General features: G+C 36.8%; 1 protein-coding gene across 1 annotated transcript in view; it reads right to left on the bottom strand.

The window, feature by feature from the left end:
* Positions 1-1,660: 1,660 nt before the first annotated feature.
* The window catches only part of Kctd8 (potassium channel tetramerization domain containing 8), a 247,163-nt gene continuing 223,177 nt past the window's right edge, over positions 1,661-25,646 (bottom strand). Inside the window, exon 2 of the mRNA XM_048415273.3 lies at positions 1,661-3,010. Coding sequence (XP_048271230.1) covers positions 2,550-3,010 — 461 coding nt within the window. The 3' untranslated portion in view covers positions 1,661-2,549. The remainder of the gene's footprint in view (positions 3,011-25,646) is intronic.

Genomic DNA, 25,646 nt, shown 5'->3' with positions numbered 1-25,646 from the left:
TCTGAAGGTCAGAGAGTTTGAGTTTACTGAAAGTTGTTAACAACGATGGTGGCTACACATCCTGACCTAAGGTGTGGTTACTTGCTGTTTTCGACCTTAAGATGGCCCATAGAGGTGTATCCACACCAAGGTCAGAGATTCAATCATACTTCTCCTTATACTAAATTAGGAGGTTTGACCTAGGGAGTGGCTGCCTTCAGAATACTTGGTCTAGAGTGGGTTCACTGTCTAAACAACAGAATGCTTCTCTCATGAATTAACTGCTTGATGTCTCAAAGTACTGAAGCAAGTAACAGTTCTGGTTGTCCTTTATATCATGTTAAAACAGCCTTTTCTCTTTCTCCCTCTTTTTGTATTGGGGCATAAAAGTGTATGGAAAATTAAACACTAGCGAACTCAGAACTCAGAAGAGGAACTCAACATCGAGTATTCACTAAGATGACCTCCCGGTACTATCCTATTTCTCTGTAATTCTTTCTTATCATGTTTCTCCTACCTAACATTTCAGATCCTCATGCCTCTACTCTGGAATGTCCCAACCTGCCAAGGCTAGGACCACAGCAGAAAGTCACCCCAAAAAGGCAGCCCATGACATACGGCAGCCCAACATGGCACAGTTTATGCCACTTTGTCTTATAGAGAGTCAGAATAAGGCCAAACCTGAAAGCCAAACTAAAAATACAGGAGAAGCGTGGAGTCAGAGGGGGGTGTGAGCCAGGTGCCAGAGGAACAAGATGTGCTAGAAAACAGGTAAAGTTATGAAACCATGAGGCCAAATGTAGATTATGAAAATTTAAGTTGTAATAAATTTAATAATTTAAATAAAATTAAGTTGTAAGAGTTGATTAATAATAAGCCTGAGCTATAGGCTGAGTATTCTGTAATTAATATAAGCCTTTGTGTGCTTATTTGAGCCTGAGGAGTTGGGACAAAAGAAAAGCTCCAATTACACCAGACAGTTAATTGAAGGTTAGTCCTATGTTATAGATGACTTTTATAGCCCTGGGTAGATGGCATTTCATATAATGATACTATGAAAAATCAAAAAGAAAAATCCTGATATGACTATCATTATTTAAACTTTCACAGGATGTTGCTCATATCCTCTGAAAGCTGAAAGAGAAGACACTCAAGTGCCACACACTCCCTTCCTAAGTCCCTGCAAAGAAACTTTAATTCATTCTTGAGGATATTTTTACCTCTCTAAGCCCATTTTCTTTAGTTTACTTCATGGTATTTTGTATTTCTCTCTCTGAAGAGTTGAAAGCGTAATTGTGTGGCTTTTGATCAGGAAATGCCTGTCTCCGCATACCTGGGTGGAACACACCTCTCATCAAGAGTGACCTTTCAGCGGCACACAGTTGACAGTTTTGTCTCTTGCTTTGTAAGAGATAACTTCCAGTTTATTGTGCAGAGCCTTTTCAATCTGGTTGTCAGTGAAAATAAACTTTCAGTGCATTATCAAATGAGGTCTTTCTTCTCTTGCTGACTGTGAGGTTACTAAGCATCTCACTGGTACCAGGATCTCTCACTAGCTCAATTTGAGTTATGCTTAATCTTTGCAACATTCCGTTTTAACAACCATCCTGCAAGCAATATGCTCTTTTAAGTAAAAATTGAGGTTGATAAAAAAATATCTTTAAAGAAAAGTCAGTAGAAATTAAGGAATTCTAACACATTTTCCTTTTTTAATAAACACATAAAGCTTTGTCATTTCCCTCAATTATTTCGATTAACATGATAATAGGGTCTTTTAAATCATCTTTGTACCAATTCTTACAGCCTGATGTAAAAAGACTCATTTCAGAGAAATAATTATGGTTAGCATTGATAGATGAATGTTGATGCCATAACATAACAGTATAAGGCATATTTACACCATCTTAACATACAGAAACACCATACACCTACACAAAAGAACCACAGATCTGGAACAAAGGAAGTCAGTCTCCTAGACAGCTTACATTTATAGACTTTGCCTGAAACTATATGTATATATAATTTTTGCTTTTTTAGCATTTTTTCTTTCATAGCAATGAACAGATCTTCCCTATTTCTTAGATTTATTTATAACATTGTGTTCATGCAAAAATAACACTTGTTTATTGCATTAACATTTAAACAGTTGTAGATTTGGGTTCTAAAACCATCACTTAAAATTTTACTTCATGTTGCTTGATCCACATTGTTGTCTGAGTTGGTGTGGTATGAAGATATTTTGTTTGGTGAGTTACAGAATGACAAACATGTCCAGTTGACCACAGTTCAAAAATCAAGATTTCTAAGTTTCTTGATCATGCACGTTATACATTCATTATTACAAAATGGCTTGAATCAGATAGATACACCATTTTGACACACATTTGGTGGTTTCATTTTTAAAATTATGTTCCTAAAAACAACAACAAAAGTAATGAAAAAAATATACTGTCCCACGTCCACTGTTCACAAAAAGGAAGAGCAGCAAGAATCACACCTACCAACAGTCAGGTGGTGACATTGTAGTAAACATTGAATACCATTCAAACAAGCCAGGAACATCATCATTCCTACAACCCATACTTTTGAAGCAGTTCAGATTGCCACTGGCGTTTGCGCTCCGGAAAACAATCTGGAATGTGGATCTTTTTAAAATCCTGAATACACTTTTTCATTTCTTCCTCCACACTTAGCTTCTCACAGACCTTCTTTTTGGAGAGATTTGTATCTCGGGACTTGCTGATGAGTGACTGAAAGAGTTCACTGTTCCTGCGCTTGTCTGGTGGTGGCATCCACTGCACAGGTGCTTTTTTGGAGGGTCGATCCAAGGTTAAGGTGTTAGGCTGGTGAGCTGCAGCCTGCTGGGCATTGGGCGGGTTGTCTTGTGGAGTGCTGGCCTCTGAGTGACTGTCACAGCTGGATGTGGAGAGCTCATTGCAGGAAGTCCCACTCTCACTTCCTTTGTCGGCGACTTTGTCATGTTTCCTGTCATCGTGTTCTTGTTTGGGTGATACTATTTTCTGAGGCGGTCCTAAAGAAGACAAGTAAAGAGAAGGATAGAAAGATCCAATTAGTAAATTCATGTTTTCTTTTAAAGACAGAAAACATCAATCTGAAAAAACTGTTGTTCTAGCCTGCATTTGAGAGGTTCAATAACAACACTTAGACTTTTAATATACAAACATGCTACAAGCCAATTCACTACTTAGACCGGAAATCTTATAGGGCTATACCTAATGATCTTACAATAGATCATGACTCTCATCATGCCGAAAGGAAGCTTTTTGTTCATTTGTTTTCTGACTCCTGCTGGAGCATGTGAAGAGGACAAATCTACAAATCCAAAATTGCAGGATCTCCATGACACAAGACAATAATAGGATATTTAAGAGGAGCCCCAGTGAAATCTCATTTTTGGTAGTCTAGCAGTAACGAGAGGCCTCAAGCCAGGCCAATGACTCTTGTTATTGAACACTTGAATATAAACATGAATGAATAAAGGACAAACTGTGTGACTCAATAGGCCACATTGCAGCATTCAGAACAAGATTCTTCTTTTTCTAGTTTTGTGCTGTAGGACAATGGTCTGTACCCTGTCACTTGTACTTTAAATAAACATTGTTGGCCAGTAGCCAGGTAGAAGTATAGGCAGGGTGACCAGGCAGGAAGTAGAGACAGAGTAACAAGAATTCTGAGAAGAGGGAAGTTTCAGTCTGCAGTCGTCACCCAGACACAGAGAGGAAGTCAGACACAGAGCAAGCAAGATATGACTGCCTTGTCGAAAAAGGTACCAAGTCACATGGCTAACACAGACAAGAATTGTGGGCTAATATAAGTTAGAAGAGTTAACAAGAAGCCTAAGTTAATAGACCAATGAGTTTATAATGAATGTAGACCTATGTGTGTTTATTTGGGACTAAGCAGTTATGGGACCTGGTGTGACAAAAAACTTGGTTAACAGTTTTATTCTGTTTCTTTTTGTTGTTATTGTTTGTTTGTTTGTTTGTATTTTAATTTGGTCTTGATAGGGGGTTGCAAGGGTAGAGGGCAGATTCGAAGAAATGGGGAGATAAATGGAACTGGAATGCACAATGTGAAATCCACAAAGAAACAATGAAAGTTGAAAAAAGAGAAGATGCCATGTACAGATATCCCCCGGTATTATTTCTGCATCCCTAGAGGCTGTGATCACTTCTTTGACAATCACAGCCACAGCTGCTGTCCTTTGCATGCTTATTTTCCACTGCAAATGAGGAAAGTGCCGTTGCTCAGGTTTGCAATTCAGTGGGCTCAGTCCACAAGTGTAATCACATTATATGTGCGCCCAAGTGGGAGGTTGATTTAAATGTAATTCTCAAATTCTTCATCCGGTTTTTTTGGAGAATTATGAAGCTGCTATAGTCTTAATATTATGGAGACTGTAAATAGTTAAAATAGAGTACTCCTTCAAAATATATGACTTTGCTATTTGAGAATACAGAGGATGACAATTTGCAAAACCTGTTAGCTTTTCATAGGGTATGTAACATCATTCAGTAACTGTTAAAAGGGGATCCTAATCCCACAGTAGAGTCAAAACAAGCAAACCAAAAACAAGAATCAAAAAACCTAAAATATGTTCCACTTTAGAATTAAGCTGTTGAAATATTTAAAATAGTAACAATGGAAATTGTAATTTTTAACTGCATTCTCAATATGTTTGAGAATAAGACAAGTGTAGCTCTTACCCCTCATCAAAGAAGCTTCCTTTGCCACAGATGAAGGTCTTAACACAAAGACACAGCTGGTGAGAATGCAGAGGACAAGTGACTATGGGGGCCCAGTCCCAGATGAAACATCAACAATACAAACCCTTCATTCTTTTCTATTAAAAAATTTTCTAAGTTAGAATGATTAAATGAATAAGAAGGAGCCTTTTACTGATGTAAGATTCCCCTCTATATGCTAAGAATATGTTTTATTACCATTGGTTATCAAAAAAACTGTTTCAGCCAATGGCTTAGTAGAGTAAAGCCAGGCAGGAAATACGAACAGAGATACAGAGAGAAAAGAGGCAGAGTCAAGGATATGCCATGTGGTTGCCAAAGGAGACAGACCGTGGATCCTTAATAATAAGCCACAGCCACATGCCAATATGTAGATTAATAGAAATTCGTTAATTCATGATGTAAGAGCTAGCTAGAAATTTGACAGATATTGGCTGAACAGTTTTGTAATTAATATAGTTTCTGTGTTATTATTCAGGCCTGAGTAGCTGGGAAAGGAACCAGAAGCCTCTCTCTACATTTTACCATGAATATAAATTAGTCACTTGAAAAGAAAAATAATTTCAATTTCTACTGTATACTTATAGAATAACAAAGTACAAGTACAACTTTCCATAAGCTCAATGAACCTTAGTTCTGGAAGAAAAAAATCAACTTATATATGTTTCACTATACATATTCTTAGTCTTCACACACAGACAGGAGAATGTTAAGGTTGCAAAATATGTTTAGTGTGGGTTTATAATCTGGTTCAACGATGTACAAAATTTGGCTTCTCTGGATACATTTTTAAATTTGGGAGAATGAATTTCCTTATGTTTAAACTTTTAAAACTTTTTGCAAGGGATCAATATATATGGAGTATTTTGATTGATTCTGGTATGCTCAAATGTTAATTATTTTTCTTAGACTATGTAACCCTGAGCTATTGACCATGGAAATGAGGTACCACTGTTTATTTGCAAATTAACCTTATGGACTGAGGACTCCAAATACTTTCATTCTAATTATGCCTCTACACATACTAACTATGTGCAGATGAATAGGGTTTAGCTTTAGTTTCTTTGTTCCTAAACTTTTAGTTTGTCTGTTGAAATTAAATTAAAATGGCAATACCTTCTAAAATGGCTATGGCAAAATGAGTGGGTCATATATGTGTGGGTAGTTTGTAACTTATAAAATTCTATTTTAGGTAAACTATTATTAGTTCATAGACTTAATTTATATGCCACAAAGATTTTAATTTAAGTATTAAGTCTTTATTTTCAGGAAGAAATTTCTTGAAAAAGAAAATAAAGTCTCTATCACATTTTCCCAAAGAGTTCATTCAAAGCAACTATAGAACTAGATATATGTTCTTATGGGGAATGTGTTTCCTTAAGAAAAGCATGTTTGACAACTGGTACCACAAAAATAATAGTAACGCACACACACACAATAATAATAGTTGGTACATCAAGTAAAATAGACTGGAGGATATCACAATAGCACCAAATTTGTTGATTTCAAGAAAATAAGGCTTTTGATGGATTTTATTGTTTTTTTATATTGCAATAAAAAGGAAGAAAATGATAACTTTCTCAGCCATTTGGGAAGTGGTACAGAAATTAAATGTCAATGCTTGTGTATGTCAACAGGCCATGCAAGCTCTGTGAAGTAATGTGTCTATGTTCAGTTATAAGACCATAGCAGATTTATTTTTAATGCAGAAGTGTTTCTAAATGAAGTCTGTATACTACTGCTCAACTTACAAATTGAAATTTAATCTCTTTACCACATAGTGATGATCGAAAAGACTGGGCATTTAATTTTTTTCTGCTGTGGATGTAATTCCCAAAAGGGAAATTAACTGCTAAAGGTGATAAAATTAACTCTGTATAAATGGTTATATGGTTCTTAGAGAGCAGCCCGTCTTACATACTTTAAGTGTTAGGTAGTTGAGTTAAAGAAGAGAAAAACAAAAGTTCATGATTTCACAAAACTTTGTTAAATATCTATACACATACAGAATAATTGCTTGTAAGAGACTGAAAAGTTCACCTGATTCCTGGCAATCATTCTAGTATCAGTTATTCTTAATTTGCGAAGTGGACAAGTACATGTGTAACTGAAGCTTAAATCACAAGTGTACAGATGTAGAAAACTGTGGTGTGATTAAATTGAACTAATAAACAGGAAGCACTTTAAATTAATTATTGAAATTCCTACTCTGAAGTGAAACTTCACCCAGGAGAAGCATTCATATTCAGGTAAAAGTCTATTTAAATGAAGAACAGGTAATGGGTATGAGAGAAAATGAAGTCATTTCTGTATCCCTTCTATCTTGATGGGAGTCACCACACTTATGACTGAAGAGTAATTAAGAAAAAGAAGCATTGAGATTGTTTGATAAAATCTCAAGTAATCATACTATTTTATACTTAACTAAAATTATATATAATATATAGAATATTGAATATGTTATTTGCAATTTTAAATAAAGTCATGCCATTTGAGCTGACCATGCTCCTACAAGAGCCATAGACTACCTAAAACAACAACAAGAACAAAAAAGAAAACAAAAATAAAAAACAGTAATAAGCAACCGTTTTTTAAGTGATTGGTAATGCAAGTGACTGGCTAAACAATATGGGCTATTGATGTTGCTTTTGTTAGCTCTCAGAGGTTAAGGATAATTAAATCCCTACTGCTGAAGACATTGTATACTTAGGATACAGAACTGGGAAACTATGAGATGTATCTGACCTATAAACCTTCTTCCTGTTTCCCAGCTTTCGTAATATTGTGCTAGCTTCCAAAAGTAGTGAAATTTTTCTACACCCTGTTAAGCCTCCCACCAAAACAGCAATCCAAGTCATACCTAATTAGTATGGAAAGTTCTTCTGTATATGTGTTGCTTTTATTGGTTAATGAATAAAGCTGCTTTCAGCAAATGGCTTCACAGAGTAAAGGCAGGTGAGAAATCCAAACAGAGATGTAGAGAGAGAGAGAGAGTAGGCAGGGTCAGGGAGAAGCCATGTTGCCATTGCGGGAGACAGATGCCCTAGCCGGAGCTCACTGGAACTTAACCAGTAGGCCATGACCTTGTGGTGATACACAGATTAATGAAGATTAGTTAGTTTAGGATATAAGAGATAGCTAAAAATATGCTTAAGCTCTTGGCCCAACAGTATTGCAAATAAAGTTTTTGTGTGGTTATTTCAATTCTGGGTGTCCGGGAACAAACAAGCAACCTCCGGCAACACCAAATTAGAAAAGTCCCAGGGTTAATGGACAAAAATGATCCAAGATAATTTTCTAGTCCCCCAGAGAGGAGACAGGGAAGGAAGAGCAGAACCCCATATGTCTGTTTTCAGGGGGCAGTTTAAATACCCGGTGAGTGGTCTTGAGCATCTCTGAGGTAGGGATTTGACAGTTTTGTGGGGCTGGAAAATCATCCAGGAAGATTTTTATCCATTAAACCTCGGCTTTTTCTAATTCAGTTTGATTTGATCTGAGAGAGGCTTATTGGAGTGTAGAAACTTTCAGATCGGAAGCAGGCAAAAGGTCCATCCAGCTGTGATGCCTATGAATCACAACACTAACCAGCATGACAAGATATTCTTAAAAGTATGGCAACAACACACATATCTTGATGGTAACCAACAGATGTACTTTTGGAATTAAGATCTACTCAACAGGAATACAATCACACCTTGTCTTAGAAACATCCAACTATGCAGGGGTAGTCATGGATCTTAGAGCAGAACCTATTTAATTTTAATTGAAACACAATACAATATGTTCACTTTACTAGACAAGTGTAATTTTTAACTACATTCTAAATTTTATCCTTAGACCTACAAATAAATATGTTTCACCATTTGTCAAAGAAATTAACTTTTACATCAAATTGAGTTCATTAACAAACACCAGAAATGGACACATTTCAGAGGTCACTGAATCAGAGGGAACTCACTCTCTGTGGATACATGCTCAACACAACTCCTGAACCGAACTCAAGGAACATTTCAAAAGAGAGTCTAAAAGATTGTGAGAAATATAAAGCCAAGAAGTCTGCATGAAGACCATGCATCCCTATAAAGACCTGAACACTGTCAAAACCTATAGATATACTAAAATGAAAGAGTAAAATGCTCAGTTTCACACCTATACAAAGGAATACAGGCAACTAACGACTTCCAGTAAACTAGACTACTATTACATTGGTGAGCCTTCTAACTACTTACTCAATACAAGATGGTCAGTACTAAAATCATACACACACACACACACACACACACACACACACACACTAGAAATAGACTCAGTAGTGTGTGGGGGGGTGTGAAAGGAAATGTGGTCACCAATCTCAGAGAAAGACAAAGAGGTTGGAGGAAAAGAAGAAAAAGAGGAAGATGAGGTAATTGTATTTCAATTAAAACATATTGAATAATAAGAGAAAGATAAAGAGTGAAAGGAAGGAAGAATGAAAGAGCAATAGGGAGAGAGGAAGGTAGGTAGAGGGAGGGAGGAAGATGGGAAATAAATAAGGAAGAAAGGGAGGACAAGAAAGACTAGTAGGAATGAAGGAGGGAAGGTAAGAGAGAAAGAGAGGAAAACAATGAGTGATTAAAAGGGACATGGCTACTTCCTGCATTTTCACATGGGCATGTACTTCACTACTTTCTTTACTCTTTTAATTATTCCAGCAACTGCCTCTTTACTGTTTTGTATTTATTGATATTGTGTCTTCCTATCCAAAATCCAGACTCCTTGAAAACAGATGCCGCATCTTTTCTTGCGTGTTTCTATGGTTCTTTGATCAGAGAGATTGTTTAATGAAAGTCATGACATGATCCTGCCTCTGAATTTGTGTGTACTTAAATTGTCTCCAACATTCATCTAGCAGCTTGTATGCAGTACTTGCTACGCTATTTAATATCCTTCTAGCTGACCATCAAGCAGTATGTTAATCACGTTTCCATCTTTGTAACTAAATATGTGAGATAACTATGAGGATGAAATTGCATACAATTTCAACTGCTTTCATCCATGATCAGAAAGCTCCACTGCTTTGAGTCGAGGGAAAGGCATAGATGTTTGGCAAAGGATAGGTGGTGGAACACCTCACTTCATTGCATCAAAGGTGTTCACTTCATGGCATCTAGGATTTATAAGACAGGCACAAGATAGGAACCCCAACAACTTCAAATTCCAATGATTTAACAATACAATGATTTAACATTTATTCATGAAGTTGACTAACCCATTTAAGATTCAGAAGCCACCCAATATTGGGATATGGGATTTTGGGAACCTTTAACACTCTAAATCAGAACATGTTATCAGAATGCTCCCTGCATCCAGTCACAAAAGTGGGTCTCACAGCCACACATATTAGGTGACCTCAAAGAATTATCATTTTTAAAAACACGTGGGTGTTGATTATGTTTCTTTATTTCACTGAGGTAGTTTAGAAAAATTAACTTGTATTATCTCTAAAACAACTAATAAAATACATAAGAAAATGCATTGTAGGATTAGGATAAGAAAATATATTTGTTCCATGGTGCATGTATTAAAGGAGATCTCTAACAGTAATCTTTTCTTCTATTTTTATTGAAAATAGATTTTTTAATAAAATAAATTCTGATTATGGTTTTCTCTTCTACAACTTCTCCAATCTTATTGCTTTCTTCTTAAAAAAAATTTCAAAGCCACTCAGGCATGGTGGCACACAAGTCTGGTCTACATAAGAAATCTGAAGACTGCCAGGGATAAGAGGAGAGGTTTTGTTTAAAAAAACAAATAAGATAAGATAAAATAATAAATATTCAAAGCTTGTTTCAAATACTATTTTCAAACTAAAACCTCCTCACAGTTAGTTGCATTTTTTTCTCTTATTGACCCACAAGTATTATGTTTAAGTCCATACCAAAGTACTAAAAGTTATTTTGTCTTAAAAATTAATTTTCCTGTTTCAGATTTGATTCTGTTTTGTCTCAATATACACACACTACATGTGCACAATATACATAAACCGAACACAGACGACATATGCTCATAGTCACTACACCCATAAACTGCACACACTACCCACATATATTACTCATGAACACACACACACCTTATTACTATATCTACTTAGGGTCAGAGATTATCTTGATGCACCATTCAAGTAATAGCTACAAAATATTATAAAAGGACATATGAGACAGGTTGTGTTATATAAATTTAAAAATATAGACAAAAGTATGAGGCTCAAGTGACAAGAGCGAAGGGAAACCCAGGGGGCTGAGCAAAATCACCCTCTGGCAGTGGTCCGTAGAGACCATCACAGTATGTAGTTAGTGAGCACATCACTTTTGGGGGCAAATCCTGATTTACCCTTCAGTTCTTTTAAAGTAAGTGAAAGACCATACGTAATGAGGATACAGTTTACTTTGCTCTGCATAGCATGTGAATTCTATGCCACTTCCATGGTTGATGTTGACATTTACAACTCTGTGTGTCTAGCGAAAATGTGGGGTCTATTTATCTACCCACAGGCCTTGTCATCTGCAAAATTGTTAGAGAAACCTCACCAGGGATCTATACTTAAGAATTATCTTCATACTGCACCCATGGAAGCTGATTCTGTGCTTTATTCCTATTCTGGTGCTTACAAGAAACTAACAAACACCACAAACAGAGCTGCCCCGGTTCCTTTGGGATCTTAGAATTCAGACTGTGGAACTACTCTGTGAACATTTCTGTTTCCTATATTTGACTCTGCCATTCCTTATTAGAGATGCTGGTGTATTTTTCATGTGTCACATTAGCCACCTCCCTCTAATGACCTCCTTTTTAACTGACACATAGTACAAGGGTGGTGTGATTTATCTGTTTTTGCAATTCATGAACAAAAGCCTACACTTGCTTGTTCCACATCCATAAAACTGGGATCGTAACACCTACAAGACTCTTGGCAAGGATTAATGAGACATTGTATCAACAGCATCTCACATGGTTGGGGTTGGAGGTGGGAGAGAAGATCCTCTATAAATAAGAATGGAATGTTCATATGGTGTGTTATATATAACAAATTTATATGAACATAAAACCATGGTAGTATAAATTATTCTTGTCGCTTATACAATACCAAACAACTGTTTCAGGCCTGATCAAAACTATATTTTTCATTAAGACATTTTATGCATTCATATCATTGTTTTTAACTTGTATCCACTTTTTCTGTCACTCTCCGCAGACTACTCCTCAACTATCTGACATAAAGCTTTTTCTACATGCATTGGTGTACCCATGTACATGGAGGCAGGAGATTAACCTTAAGCATTGTTCCTCAGAAGTTGTACACCTTGTTTTCAGTAGGCTAGGATGGATGGTCAGGGAGCCCCACTGTCTCTGTTTCATTCCTGTAAGATTACACATGTGCACCAGCACTCCTGGCTTTACATGTGTGTACGGGGCTCTAGCTCAGGTCTTCATACTTGCAAGACAAGAAATTTAGAGACTTAGCTCTCTCCCCAGCCTTGAACTAAGGCCCTATTTGAAAACAGTGAAAAGAGATAAAGGGGAAGCTAGACGGTGGAGCCTACCTGCAATTCCTACAACTGGAAGTGTGGGCAGGAGGATTGCTACAAATTTAATCCCAGCAATGCACAAGTTCAAAGCCTGCCAGAGCTACAAACGCAGACTCGTTTGGAAAGACAATCACAACAAAATCAAATTTGCGAGGAAGCGGAAAGAAGTCAGCAACAATCCAAGACTTACATTCCAGGAGAAGAAATAATTGCCTAGAGAAAGTCAGAGGTCAGGAAATTTTTATCTATTGGATCTCTGCAGATCTCAATTGCTTACTTGGAAATAAATATTTTCAAGTATTTTCAGTAATCGCCAATGGGATACAACTTCTTGCAGCCGCCTTGCCATTTAATGTGAGTGTTGCCTCTTTTCCCTTGAGATTTATAAATGCTTGTCTCTTAAGGGAGATATTTGGCTCATAGTCATGAGACAGCATGGGAAACAGAAGCATGCATGTGCATAGCACAGTTTAATTTCACTTTTTGGTTTAATAAAAATATGATTTATCTTTGAAAATAGCAAAACTGTGCTCATGGTAAAAGTTCTGACACCTGCTTTATAGGTCTCTAAAACGTCAATTTGCTACCCTGTTTCAGAAGAATGAAAAATGTGACATTAGCCTGCTAGCGTGATTTTCTGTTAGCCTGTATGTGGGAAAGACTTGTCCATTGGGTTTGCAAGTAGCCACAGCAGGGAGAGATGTGGAAAGGAGACACAGAGAGCAAGAATGTGTGTAAAAAAGAATTTTAATGTAGTGGTGATAATAATGTCTTTGTTTTTCTTTCAGTACTGATGATCAAGTACAGGACTTTACATATACCAGATAAGTTATCTAACACCGAGTCATGCCCATAGCTCTTGTAACAATATACAGGGACTAGTTAATAGATTAGTGTATATTCATCCTCAAATTTATGAAAATGTACAGATTAATGTATATTTTTGTGTCTTTTTTATAGCTCACAATTAAATAAGAATGACAAATATGAGAAATACCTGATCAACATAATGGATATTTATTCAATTAAAGAATATCATGATGCCATTTTCAGAAAAATGGATGGAACTGGAGATTATCAGATTAGATAAAGTAATTCAGAAGCAGAAAGCTTTATAGAGCATGCTCTTTCTCATTTGGTGCTCCTCGATTTATGTAGGTACAGAAAATAATATATGTATATAGGGCATGAAAGGGGAAGCAAAACGCTAGTGAAATGGGGTAGGGCTGATGGGAGAAGAAGGAGAGGAAAATGATGGGTAGAAGATGTGGGGTGAGTGTTGTAAAATTATATTTTATCCATGTATGAAAATGTCCTTATGAAATCTTGTACCATGTACAATGTATATGCAACTAACAACAACAACAACAACAAAGCAAAACTGTTTTCTCAGGAAAAAAGGAACCCAGCAATGTCACTTTAAGTGACCGATGTCTTTGTAGGCATGATTAAGAATTCTGGAGTGGAAGAAATCTGTTGAATTGTTGGGTGTGGCTTCTTAATTCAAGGAGAGTTCTTTCCAGTAGGAAGAAGAGGAAGATTAGCACATGAAGAAGAAGGACAGAAAACACAGTCTGGGAGAAGCCAGCACAGAACTCCCTAAAACTCCTGCAGGAAGCAGAGACTTTTTGATATCTCATCTTAATTTCTGATTAAAATGTAAAAGTGATTGTAGTCCTCAGACCTCCAATCCTTTTGGACAATACATACATTTTTCTCTCACGTTCCCAAGTTTATGCAGTTACAGAAACTAGCATGAGTTCAGTCAATGGCCAGGCTCTTGGTAGGTGCTTATTTTTATCATATTTGTGTGAGTATGATTAAGCCCTTAATGACAGGGTACATTGGTTCTGATTATAGGACCTCAGTTCCTCTGTTACAGCAAAATGTCTTTGAAAATCTGGAATGGGCTCATCCTGTTTCTGTGTTAGAACATCCATAAAGATAAAGCTCAGAATATCTTACGGCACATCATTGCCTTCTGTGGATGTTCTTGTTGGGAGAAAACCCTACGGGAGTTAACATTTACTTACCATTCATACTATCTCCATCTTTCAGGGAAATATTTGTGAGTGGTTCTCCCCTTTACACTAGTTCTCTTGGATAACTTTAAATGTTTGCCATACCTCTTCTGTGCCCTCCAATTCATATAAATTAATCATTATATGGATGCCATTGAATAGTCTCCTTACATCATCTATAATAACCAAATATCTTCTCTTTCTTTCTGAAAACAAATACAGCTACTCACCTACCTATTTTAATACACATGGAAACAATGTAAAATATAAGAAATCACTGAATATCTTCTTCTGTAGCTGACACCACACATTCCTACCACCCATTCATTCCTTAATATTTGGGCGCACTTTTCTGTCTTCTCCTATACTTCTAAAACTATGCTAAATGGTATTATTGTCATTCTTTCCCTTTATTTTTAATTGTTTTTAAAATTATGTGAACTTGTGTGTTGTAGCAGGGGTGAGGCAACTATGTGCTCATGGACGATAGAAGAGGAAACTGAGTTCCCTGGAGCTAGAATTACAGGTGGTTAGGAGCTGCCTGACCTTAATGCTAGAACTCAAACTAAAGTCCTTTCCATTAACAGCAAATGATTTGAAACCACTGATCTATCTCTCTAACCTTATCACTGATCCTCCTCTCTAGCCTTATATTCTTTTTGCTTTCAACCAGTTCAATCTATGATTTTCTTTTTACAATAAAAACATCATAATCTCAAGTGTACAATTGCAGGCTTAGGAACTAGATTATTTTAATTTCTCCTGGATAAGATTTCCTTCTACATATGGAACTACCTGACTACATCCTATATGTCTTTAAGATTATTTCCCCCATCAACCTCTTAGTCTTCCTCAGAGTTTTAATCCTCATCAACATACTGTATTTATTGGAAGGCCTCGATTCCTACAGATCCATTCACTGCCATCTCTATTTTGTATTACCCAACTACTGAGATTCCAACTTCATATCGGTGAAACAGCTTTTAAGAACATACCTTTTCTCAGACACCTTCAGTGCCTTTTGAAAAAAAAATCCCCACTTCTTAGCTACATAGACAGTGCACTCTGTAACCCAGTCTACTCTCTAACCCAGTCTACATTTAAAATCAAATCATGCTTGTTATTACTTTCATCCATTGTTTATTCCAAATTGGAAAGACTTACATATCATATAAATCTATCTACAATTAGACACCTCTGTTACAAAAGGTTGATTGCTCTTTTTAACTATACTTGTCTACATAAAGTAAGAAAGGTCTTCACTGGCACTGTGAGCGTGTGTGTGTGTGTGTGTGTGTATGTGTGTGTGTGTAAGAATATATTTTGTACTCCATGTATCTCTTTATTTAAGAAAGTCAAACCCGAGGCTACAGTAGTAGATTTATTATCTAGAGGAACCATTCATAATACCTTACTTAGCTGACACCATGATCTACTACATGGGCACAGGTTAGAAAGCAAGTAATTATGGTTGCTCAGCATCAGGAAGTTTATGGAATGTATTAAACTGCTCATGAGGGGGAGAAAAGAGATCTTTACAAATCTACACAAAAAGTTCTCAAATATGTTTGGATCTGACTCAGTCCATATACAGTCACAGAGAAGAAAATCTAAATAGAAGATTCTATAATGTTGATCTATGAGTTGATCACTAATTTCTTAGGGGAGTTCCACCTGTTTGATGAGTAACTATAGACCATATAAAATATAAATCTACCTGACAATATTTATCAGTACTGGACTGTCTGCAAGGTGCTAAAAGTATAAGTGTATGTGGGTTCTCTCTCTTCCTTTCGGTGTGTCTCTGTGTGTGTGTGTTCAAGTGTGTGTGTGTGTGTGTGTGTGTGTGTGTGTGTGTGTGTGTAAACCTGTCTACCTATTTTGGGCTGCAAATCTTTGATGAAAGATAACTGGGACCTTTCTTGAAAAAAAAGATATGTGATGTGATTGTCATACGCATCACCAGAAAATGCTAACCTGTAATGTTTAATGCATGAATTAAGACTTTAAAAATAAATGCTTTAATTTAATAATGGAGTCTGTCAGATAAAAAAATGTAATCAGAAGGTATCTCTTAGTAAATATTTTGTGAATAATGTATGGAAATGAAAGAGTAATTTCCCATTATTCTATATCATGAGTAATAGGGTCACATACCCCTATTCTTTGTGTCAGAGTGGATTTTAATAACCCTATTAATATTATTACTTCTTTGGCCTAGTCTCAACTTGTCATCCATTTTTGTATTTTAGAGAAAAAATATGTTTATATTGTGAAATACATTAAGGAGTATAGGTATTAGCTCTTCCTGGAAGTTCTGGTAGAATTCTGCATTGAAACCATCTGGACCTGGGCTTTTTTTGGTGGGGAGTTTTTTGATAACAGCTTCTAATTCTTCGCGACTAACAGGTCTATTTAGATTGTTCACTTGCTCTTGATTTAACTTTGGCAAATGGTATTTATCTAAAAACCAATCCATTTCTTGTACATTTTCCAACTTTGTGGCATATAAACTCTCATAGTAAGATCTAATGATTCTCTGAATTTCCACTGTGTCTGTTGTTATGTCCCCCTTTTCATTTCTGATCTTATTAATTTGAGTGTTCTCTCTCTGCCGTTTGATTAGTTTGGCTAGGGGTTTGTCAATCTTGTTGATTTTCTCCAAGAACCAACTTTTTGTTTCGTCAATTTTTTGGATTGTTTTCTGTCTTTCTATTTTGTTGATTTCAGCCCTCAGTTTGATTATTTCCAATCTAAATATAATAAAAGCAATATATAGTAAGCCGACAGCTAACATCAAATTGAACGGAGAGAAACTCAAAGCCATTCCACTAAAATCAGGAGCACGACAAGGCTGTCCACTCTCTCCATACCTCTTCAATATAGTGCTTGAAGTACTAGCAATAGCAATAAGACAACATAAGGGGATCAAGGGGATTCAAATTGGAAAGGATGAAGTTAAACTTTCGTTATTTGCAGACGATATGATAGTGTACATAAGCGACCCCAAAAACTCTACCAAAGAACTCCTACAGCTGATAAACACCTTTAGTAATGTGGCAGGATACAAGATCAACTCCAAAAAATCGATTGCCCTCCTATACACAAAGGATAAAGAAGCAGGAGGGAAATCAGAGAAACATCACCTTTCATGATAGCCACAAATAGCATAAAATATCTTGGGGTAACTCTAACCAAGGAAGTGAAAGACCTATTTGACAAGAACTTTATGTCCTTGAAGAAAGAAATTGAGGAGGATACCAGAAAATGGAAAGATCTCCCCTGTTCTTGGATTGGGAGAATCAACATAGTAAAAATGGCAATTCTACCAAAAGCAATCTATAGATTCAACGCAATTCCCATCAAAATCCCATCAAACTTCTTCACAGACCTTGAGAGAACAATAATCAAGTTTATATAGCAAAACAAAAAACCCAGGATAGCCAAAACAATCTTATACAATAAAGGAACTTCTGGAGGCATTACCATCCCTGACTTCAAACTCTATTACAGAGCAACAGTATTGAAAACAGCTTGGTATTGGCATAACAACAGAGAAGTCGACATATGGAATCGAATAGAAGACCCGGGTATTAACCCACAAATATATGAACACCTGATTGGTGCGGGAGAATTATCTGTATTCTGTCAATCATATTTTAATAAAACGCTGATTGGCCAGGCAGGCAGTATAGGTGGGAAAGCCAGACAGGAAGTAGGGGTGGAGCAATGAGAACAGGAGAATTCTGGGAAGCAGAGAAGTTCCTCTGCGACTCCTGCGCAGACCACCGAAGAGGCAACATGTAAGCTGTCACACTGAGAAAGGTACTGAGCCCATGTGGGTAACATAGATAAGGATAATGGGGTAACATAAGTTATAAGAGCTAATAAGTAGCCTGACCAAATGGGCCAATCAGTTTATAATCTTATGGAGTCCTATGTATGATTTTTCTCTTTGGGACTTGCTGGCTTGTTGGGGTACCCGGCGGGACAGAAACCCCAACAAGCCGGCCCCTCATGTTACACCTGATATTTGACAAGGGAGCTAAAGGCATACAATGGAAGAAGGAAAGCATCTTTAACAAATGGTGCTGGCATAACTGGATGTCAACCTGTAGAAGAATGAAAATAGATCCATATCTATCACCATGCACAAAACTCAAGTCCAAATGGATTAAAGACCTCAACATTAATCTGACCACTTTGAAACTGATAGAAAAGAAAGTGGGAAGTAGTTTACAAGATATAGGCACAGGAGACCAGTTCCTAAGCAGAACCCCAGGAGCTCAGACAATAAGAGAAGCAATGAATATCCTGAAACTGAGAAGCTTCTGTAAAGCAAAGGACACTGTCAGTAAGACTAAAAGGCTACCTTCCGACTGGGAGAAGATCTTCACAAATCCCTCATCAGACAAAGGTCTGATCTCCAAAATATACAAAGAACTCAAGAAACTAGACATTAAAACTCTAACTAACCCAATTAAAAAATGGGGTACTGAACTGAACAGAGAATTCACAACAGATGAACTCTGAATGGCCAAAAGGCACTTAAGGTCATGTTCAACCTCCTTAGCGATCAGGGAAATGCAAATCAAAACCACTTTGAGATACCATCTTACACCTGTCAGAATAGCTAAAGTCAAAAACACCAATGAGAGCCTATGCTGGAGAGGATGTGGGGTGAGGGGAACACTCATCCATTGTTGGTGGGAATGCAAACTCGTGCAGCTACTGTGGAAATCAGTGTGGCGGTTTCTCAGGAAACTAGGAGTCAACCTCCCTCAGGACCCAGCAATTCCACTCTTGGGTATATACCCTAGAGATTCCCTAACATACTACAAAAGCATTTGTTCTACTATGTTCATAGCAGCACTATTTGTAATAGCCAGAACCTGGAAACAGCCTAGGTGCCCCTCAATAGAAGAATGGTTAAAAAAGGTGTGGAACATATACACATTAGAGTTTTACTCAGCGGTAAAAAACAATGACATCTTGAATTTTGCATGCAAATGGATGGAAATAGAAAATGCTTTACTGAGTGAGGTAAGCCAGACCCAAAAAGAGGAACACGGTATGTATTCACTCATAAGTGGATTCTAACCATAATTAAAGGTCTTTGAGCCTATTATTCGTGATCCTAAAAAAGCTAAATAAGAAGATAAACCTGATGAAGATTATTTAGCTACCCGCCAGGAGGTAGGAAATAAACAAGAGTCCCAGGTAACCTCGGGTGCATGGGGGAGGGGGGTGGGAGGGTTGCTGGAAGGGGAGAGGGTTAGAGAGAAGGGAGTAGGGGAGGAATGGGGAAAGCTTGGTGGCCTGGGAGGGGGAGAGTGAGGAAGGATGAATATGGGATCAGGGAAGAATATATTTCAAATAAGGGTGTCATTTTAGGGTTTACAGGAGACTTGATTATATATGGGATCCCAGGTCCAAGGAGAGATCCCCAGATTGTTCTCTGGACAGAGGAGAGGGTGCCTGAACCGGCCGTGGCCCATAACCATACTGATGTATATTTTGCTTATCACCATAGATCCTTCATCTGGCGAAGGATGGCGATACAGACGGAGACCCACATTGGAGCACCGGACTGAGCCCCCCAAGGTCCAAATGAGTAGCAGAAGGAGGAAGAACATGAAAAAGAAAATCAGGACTGCAAGGGATGCTATCACGCACTGATACAAGGGAACGGATCTAATGAGAGTTTACCAAAGCCAGTTGGACTGGGACTGAACGAGGACGTGATCTAACCAGATTCTCGGAATTTGGCCGGATTCTCTGAATGTGGCTGGCCCGAAGTCTTTCTGAAAAGCCATTGACTATGATACTGGGACTTGTTTCCTCTGCATATACTGGATTTTGGGGATCCAGTCTGTTTGGATACTCACCTGCCTGGACCTGGAGGGAGGGGGGAGGAACTTGAACTACCCACAGGGCAGGAAACCCTGACTGCCCTAAGGGACGAAGAAGGAGGAGGAGAGGGAGTGGGGGGAGTGGGAGGGTGTTGGGAAGAGGGGCAGAAATGGAAACTTTTATAATTTAATAAAATTTACTCTCAAAAAAAAAATGTTTACTACGTTCGTGTCTTCTAGGTGCAAATATGTGTTTCATCTTTGTTTGTTTTAGGATTATTTTATTTTGTTTATATTTCACCCTTAAGTTAAAAGTTGTAACAATAGTAACATGTATCATGTATTGTTCATAGCTTTCCATTTATAGTTTGAAGTTGCCTAGCTTCATGTTGTAGATTTGTCATGCCTGAGTTACAGCTGGGATAAACTGCTAATAAAAATCTCAGATCTCTTTGCCGAACTGCTTTCAATTATTCTGATAATGGTGCTGAAAACATGATTTTTGAAGCTAAAACCAAAAGATGATCACTTGATGTGTGATATCCCCCCCCCATATGCTGTGACTATCATTGGTGAATAAAGAAACTGTGTTGGCCTGTTGATAGGGCAGAACTTAGGTAGGTGGGAAAAATTAAACTGAATGCAGGGAGGAAGAAGGCAGAGTAAGGGAGAAGCCATGTAGCCCTGCTGGAGAAAGACGCCAGAACTTTAGCCAGTAAGCCATAGCCATGTGGCGATACACAGATTAATGAAAATAGGTTAAATTAATATGAGTTAGCCAATAAGAAGTTAGAACTAATGGGTCAAGCAATGATTTAATTAATATAGTTTCTGTGTGATTATTTCAGAAGTCTGGATGGCTGTAAAATGAACAAGTGGCCTCCTTAAAACAATCACTCATAAACTTCATGTTCTAAATGGAATAATCCTTGATATACATCAGAAAAGTTGGGGATTAAGTGTCTAACTACACTTAAATGTTCATGTTTATTAAGGTTATTCACAGTAGAGCATTTTTAAAGTTGTACATGAAGGAAGCTAAAGTGCTGTGTATTTCAAAAATGTTTCATCTGTTTTCTATCTCATTCATTGTGCTATTATTGTGGTCCAACCACTTTAGTCCACCCATCTACCAGTTATCTGAAATTGTTTTTTTTTCCTAATTTAAAACAAAGAGTTCTGAAGAACTCGCCAACATTATAAACACTATTTTCAATGAGTAAGATGGGCCCCAAATATGACACCCCTGTGATGTAAGAGAAAATGATACTGTTTATAACATGAATCTTGTAAATTTTTATAGAGAGGTGTATGAAACATATAAGCTATCAAAAGAATAGAAAGAACAAGCAGAACACAGAACATTTCGCACATATTTGGCCCTGGAATTGTCAAGAATTGTGCTCTCTAATATTCAGAGTTACATTTCTACAGCAGGCATTTCAGAAGCACCTTTCACTGATATGCCCGTCTCCATCAGAGAGGTTCTGACACAAGGGCCGCAGTGTCTGTAAGAACTCCCACAACCTAATTTAATAATGAGAGAATTCTGCCCCTGTCAAGCTCCCCTCGTCTTTTCCTGTCACTTCATAGTGCACTTTAGCACGAAGTTAATATTTTAACAACAGCAGCAGTGCCGCTCTTCTTTTGACACAAAAGCAAAAGATTTTAAGAGGAAGATAGTGATATGCTGCCCATGAAACCATTTGAAGAGGAAAAGATAGCTTTACATCTGCAATGTGGATGCATCCGAATGGCTACATCACAGCATTTGCACTGGAGGTACATATGGAAACCATAATTACCAGATGAATGAGGACCCCTCATGAATAGCTTAGAATATTTTTTAATTGTGAAGCACTGGTAACAGAATTCTATGTTAGTGTACTTCATATTTTAAATATTTCCATGAAACTCCACGGAAACAGCATTCATAAAAACCTGCTTCCTGCTTTGTCTTGATGTAATTCAGTGAATGGAATCAATGAAAGGAATCAGTGATATTCACTCCTTTTCATGTTACATTGATATTTTCCTCAAAAGATGAAATATATACTATTCTTATGGAAGAAACATATCTATAATGAGGAAATAAACTAGAGCCAAAATCAGCTATTTAAAATGACACAGATTACTAATTAGTTATAAGTACACCTTACAATATAATTATCTGAGTGCAACTGTAATTCTAAATTGATATATAATTATCAAAAAATTATTAAAGTATTAATTAAGGACTCACAGTCCTTTGTTCAAATAGTCAGCTATTGAATTTGTTTATCACATGCAAACAAATTTGCAAGGTCAGGTCAAAGGTCACATAGAAGACAGAAAAATTGGGAGTCATAGATAAGACAAAAGTTTGGGGGTCAAATAGAAGACAGATGATATTGGGGTTTTTATAGTTCAAAGAAAATAAGAAAAATTGCTCATGTGAAGTTGTTATTGATTTTGGTCTACTATTGATTTTGCTCTGTCCATTTTGTTGATCACCACAAAAATGACATACAAATACTAGAAAAATATAATTAAAATCTGTAGTATGGTATGCTCAAATTGCTCAATACTCAATAATACAAAAGGTTTAACTAAAGAGGAAGAGGACACCCTAAAGGTGGTAGCATCATCCCATGGAGTAAGGTCTTAAAATGATTTTACAAAATGCATGAGTAACAGCATGTCTCTGTCTGCTTCACTGCTGTAGGACCAATGTGAACACCTGCTACTGATAATGGTTCTACTGCCACATCTTCAATGCCATGATGGACTATATTCTTGACCATATAAAGCCCTTCTTACTTAAGATGTCCCTGTCATATATTATGTCACAGCATGGAGAAATTAGTAATACAACATCCAAACAATGTAAGGCATGAGGAGGGGAGCACCAGAACAGACACATATTCGTACTTTTATATTAATCATCCTGATTTGAGTATGGAAGGTTGGAAATATAATAAGAGGTTCAATGCTGTGTAACAATAATGTCATTTTCTAGGCAGGGTGATGATTTATTAGAGGAAGATGTACGTGATAGTAGTGGAAAGAAATGAACTTATAGAGTTGAGAGGGAAATGCCCAGAGAGTCAATAGGTTTCAGTTCCCAGACTTTATAAACAATAGACTGGATTAAAATTGCACATTGTGAAAGTTTATTTTGAATGAAAATTATGTTTATAGAAAAATGAAACAAAATATGATCTTATTCTTTCAAATCTCTTGGTTATGAAGAGCTAACATGTCCAGATGGGAATTCAGGTATGCCTTGGGACATATACTTGTCTGTGGTTTAGAAAGCTAGTTTAAGTCATAATATTAACGATTATTAAAAATCTAAAACTAAAATCTAGATGATCATAACAGAAAAGGTAAGAGGGTTAAGAAGAAAGAACAAACAAGGGATACTGTCTTGTTGACAAAATACGCATGCTGGTTACAGTCAAAATAGTAAACTGAAAAAAAATGTGACTGGTAAAGCAAATGTACTTTTTAACATGTCAGGAAAGGAAAAATATGGCATTAACTATTAATAAAGCAGGTAGGAAGGAAAGCTCACTGATAAACCCCATGGCCACATTCTCTGTCACACCTAGAACTGGCTAGAATGATCCAGTAACAATATTCCAAGAACTACATTCCAAATAATTAATAGCTGGCATCAGGTATTTACTTATATAACATCATGCTTGACATAAAATGACATGCAATGACATAAAAAGCTAAATGTGCAATTCTCTTTTCTTATCATCCCTCTCTGTTTATCAGTACATTAAAAAAGAAGGTGCATAGTGAGTGTATTTTGTGGAGTGTTTCACTGTTCTGGTAAGAAATACAAAACAAAGCAGAATAGCAATAGTGTGATTCTGGTGATTGTAATACCAGTGAGTACCAGAGAAGCTACAGAACACAACCTTTTCCAATACCTTCTACACTCCCCCCGCCACACACACAAGAAAATCCATGTTGTTGACCTGTGGGATGATTCAGTCAGTAAATTTAGTATCCTGCTATTAGGACAGTAGAAACAGATGGCCTGAATGTCTAAGTTCTACATCCAGAGCAGATTCAAGACTGCTGTCTGAGATGATCAAGACTCACAGGATACTCTAGTCAGGACTTGTTCCGTTTACCATTAATATAGGCCTTTGAGTGATTTTCTTTGGGACTTAACGAATGCGGGAACCAGGCATGACAGAAAACAGAGTCAACACTTCACTGTATCCCACAAGGAATGCAACCATGGAACCAGGGAAGAAAATCACTGAGCCCATGAGAACTATATATCTTTCTTCTTGACTATTTCTCATTGTTATTTTTCACATTGAGAGATAACTGATCACCAAGATGAGTAGTAAAGTTCAAGTTGATACTTAAAATTTTCATCACTCAGAGCAATATTTAAAGGAAAATAGTAAAATGTGTTATAAACGGATCCAAGCATAGAAATCACTACAACAAATTGAGAAAGCATCTTAGTCATTGTTCTATTTCTTTAAAGAGACACTATGACTATAGGCATTCTTACAAAAAAAGAATTTCATTAGACTAGCTTACAGTTTCAGAGGTTTAGTCCATGATCATCATGGTGGGGTATGTGGAAGCACACAGGCAGATACGGTATTGGAGAAGTAGTTAAGAAAGCTATATCTAAATCCACAGGCAGTAGGCAGAGAGGCACTGGGTTTGGCTTAGGCTTTTGAATCCTCAAAGCCCATCCCCTCTGATATACTGTCTTTCCTAATCTGTCTTAGGTAGTGTTGCTCCATGATGATCAAGGATTCAAAGGAGACTGTGAGCTGATGGTGGCCATTCTTATTCAAACCACAGCAGAAAGAAACCACAGAAAATGAAACCACTGCAAATTTTATTTTCTGTGAAAATATTCCTTCAGCTTTTGGAACAAAAGATCTCACATTCTTCCTTGGTTAATCCATGCAAGTTCAATGTTTATCTTAAAGGAAACCAGTAAGGATACTAAATACCAAATTATGTGGGAGAGCTTCAAAGTGAAGGAAATTATAAGCAAGAAAATTAGAGTCTTAAATGTACTTAACTAAGTATAGAAAAGGTTAGAAGTACAGGAACTAAGTCTTCAAAACAATACACTAGAATATGTTAAAATAAAGCAAACAACAAGATATGAGATGATTAAAATTTTAAAAGTAGCAAAAAAGACAACAGAAAAGATAAGTATAGAATGCAACATTTTATATATAGTACATATAATATGCATGTATATAATAAATATGAAAGGGGTTATTTTGCTTGTTGTTTTTACTCTTTTTATTTTGACTCTTTACTCTTTGCTCCTCTTTTGGGGGCCTGCAACCCAGCTCCCAAAGAAACCACATGCGGAGTCTTATTCTTATTTATAAACGCCCGACCTTAGATTGACTAATTTCTAGTCAGCTTTTCTTAAGTTATCCCATCTACCATTTGCCCCTCTGCTTTTTTTCTTTTATG

The sequence above is a fragment of the Myodes glareolus genome, chromosome 8 (assembly GCF_982192425.1).
Source record: "Myodes glareolus chromosome 8, mMyoGla1.1, whole genome shotgun sequence".
Classification (NCBI taxonomy): Eukaryota; Metazoa; Chordata; class Mammalia; order Rodentia; family Cricetidae; genus Myodes; species Myodes glareolus.
This window is presented reverse-complemented; position numbering and strand designations above follow the sequence as displayed.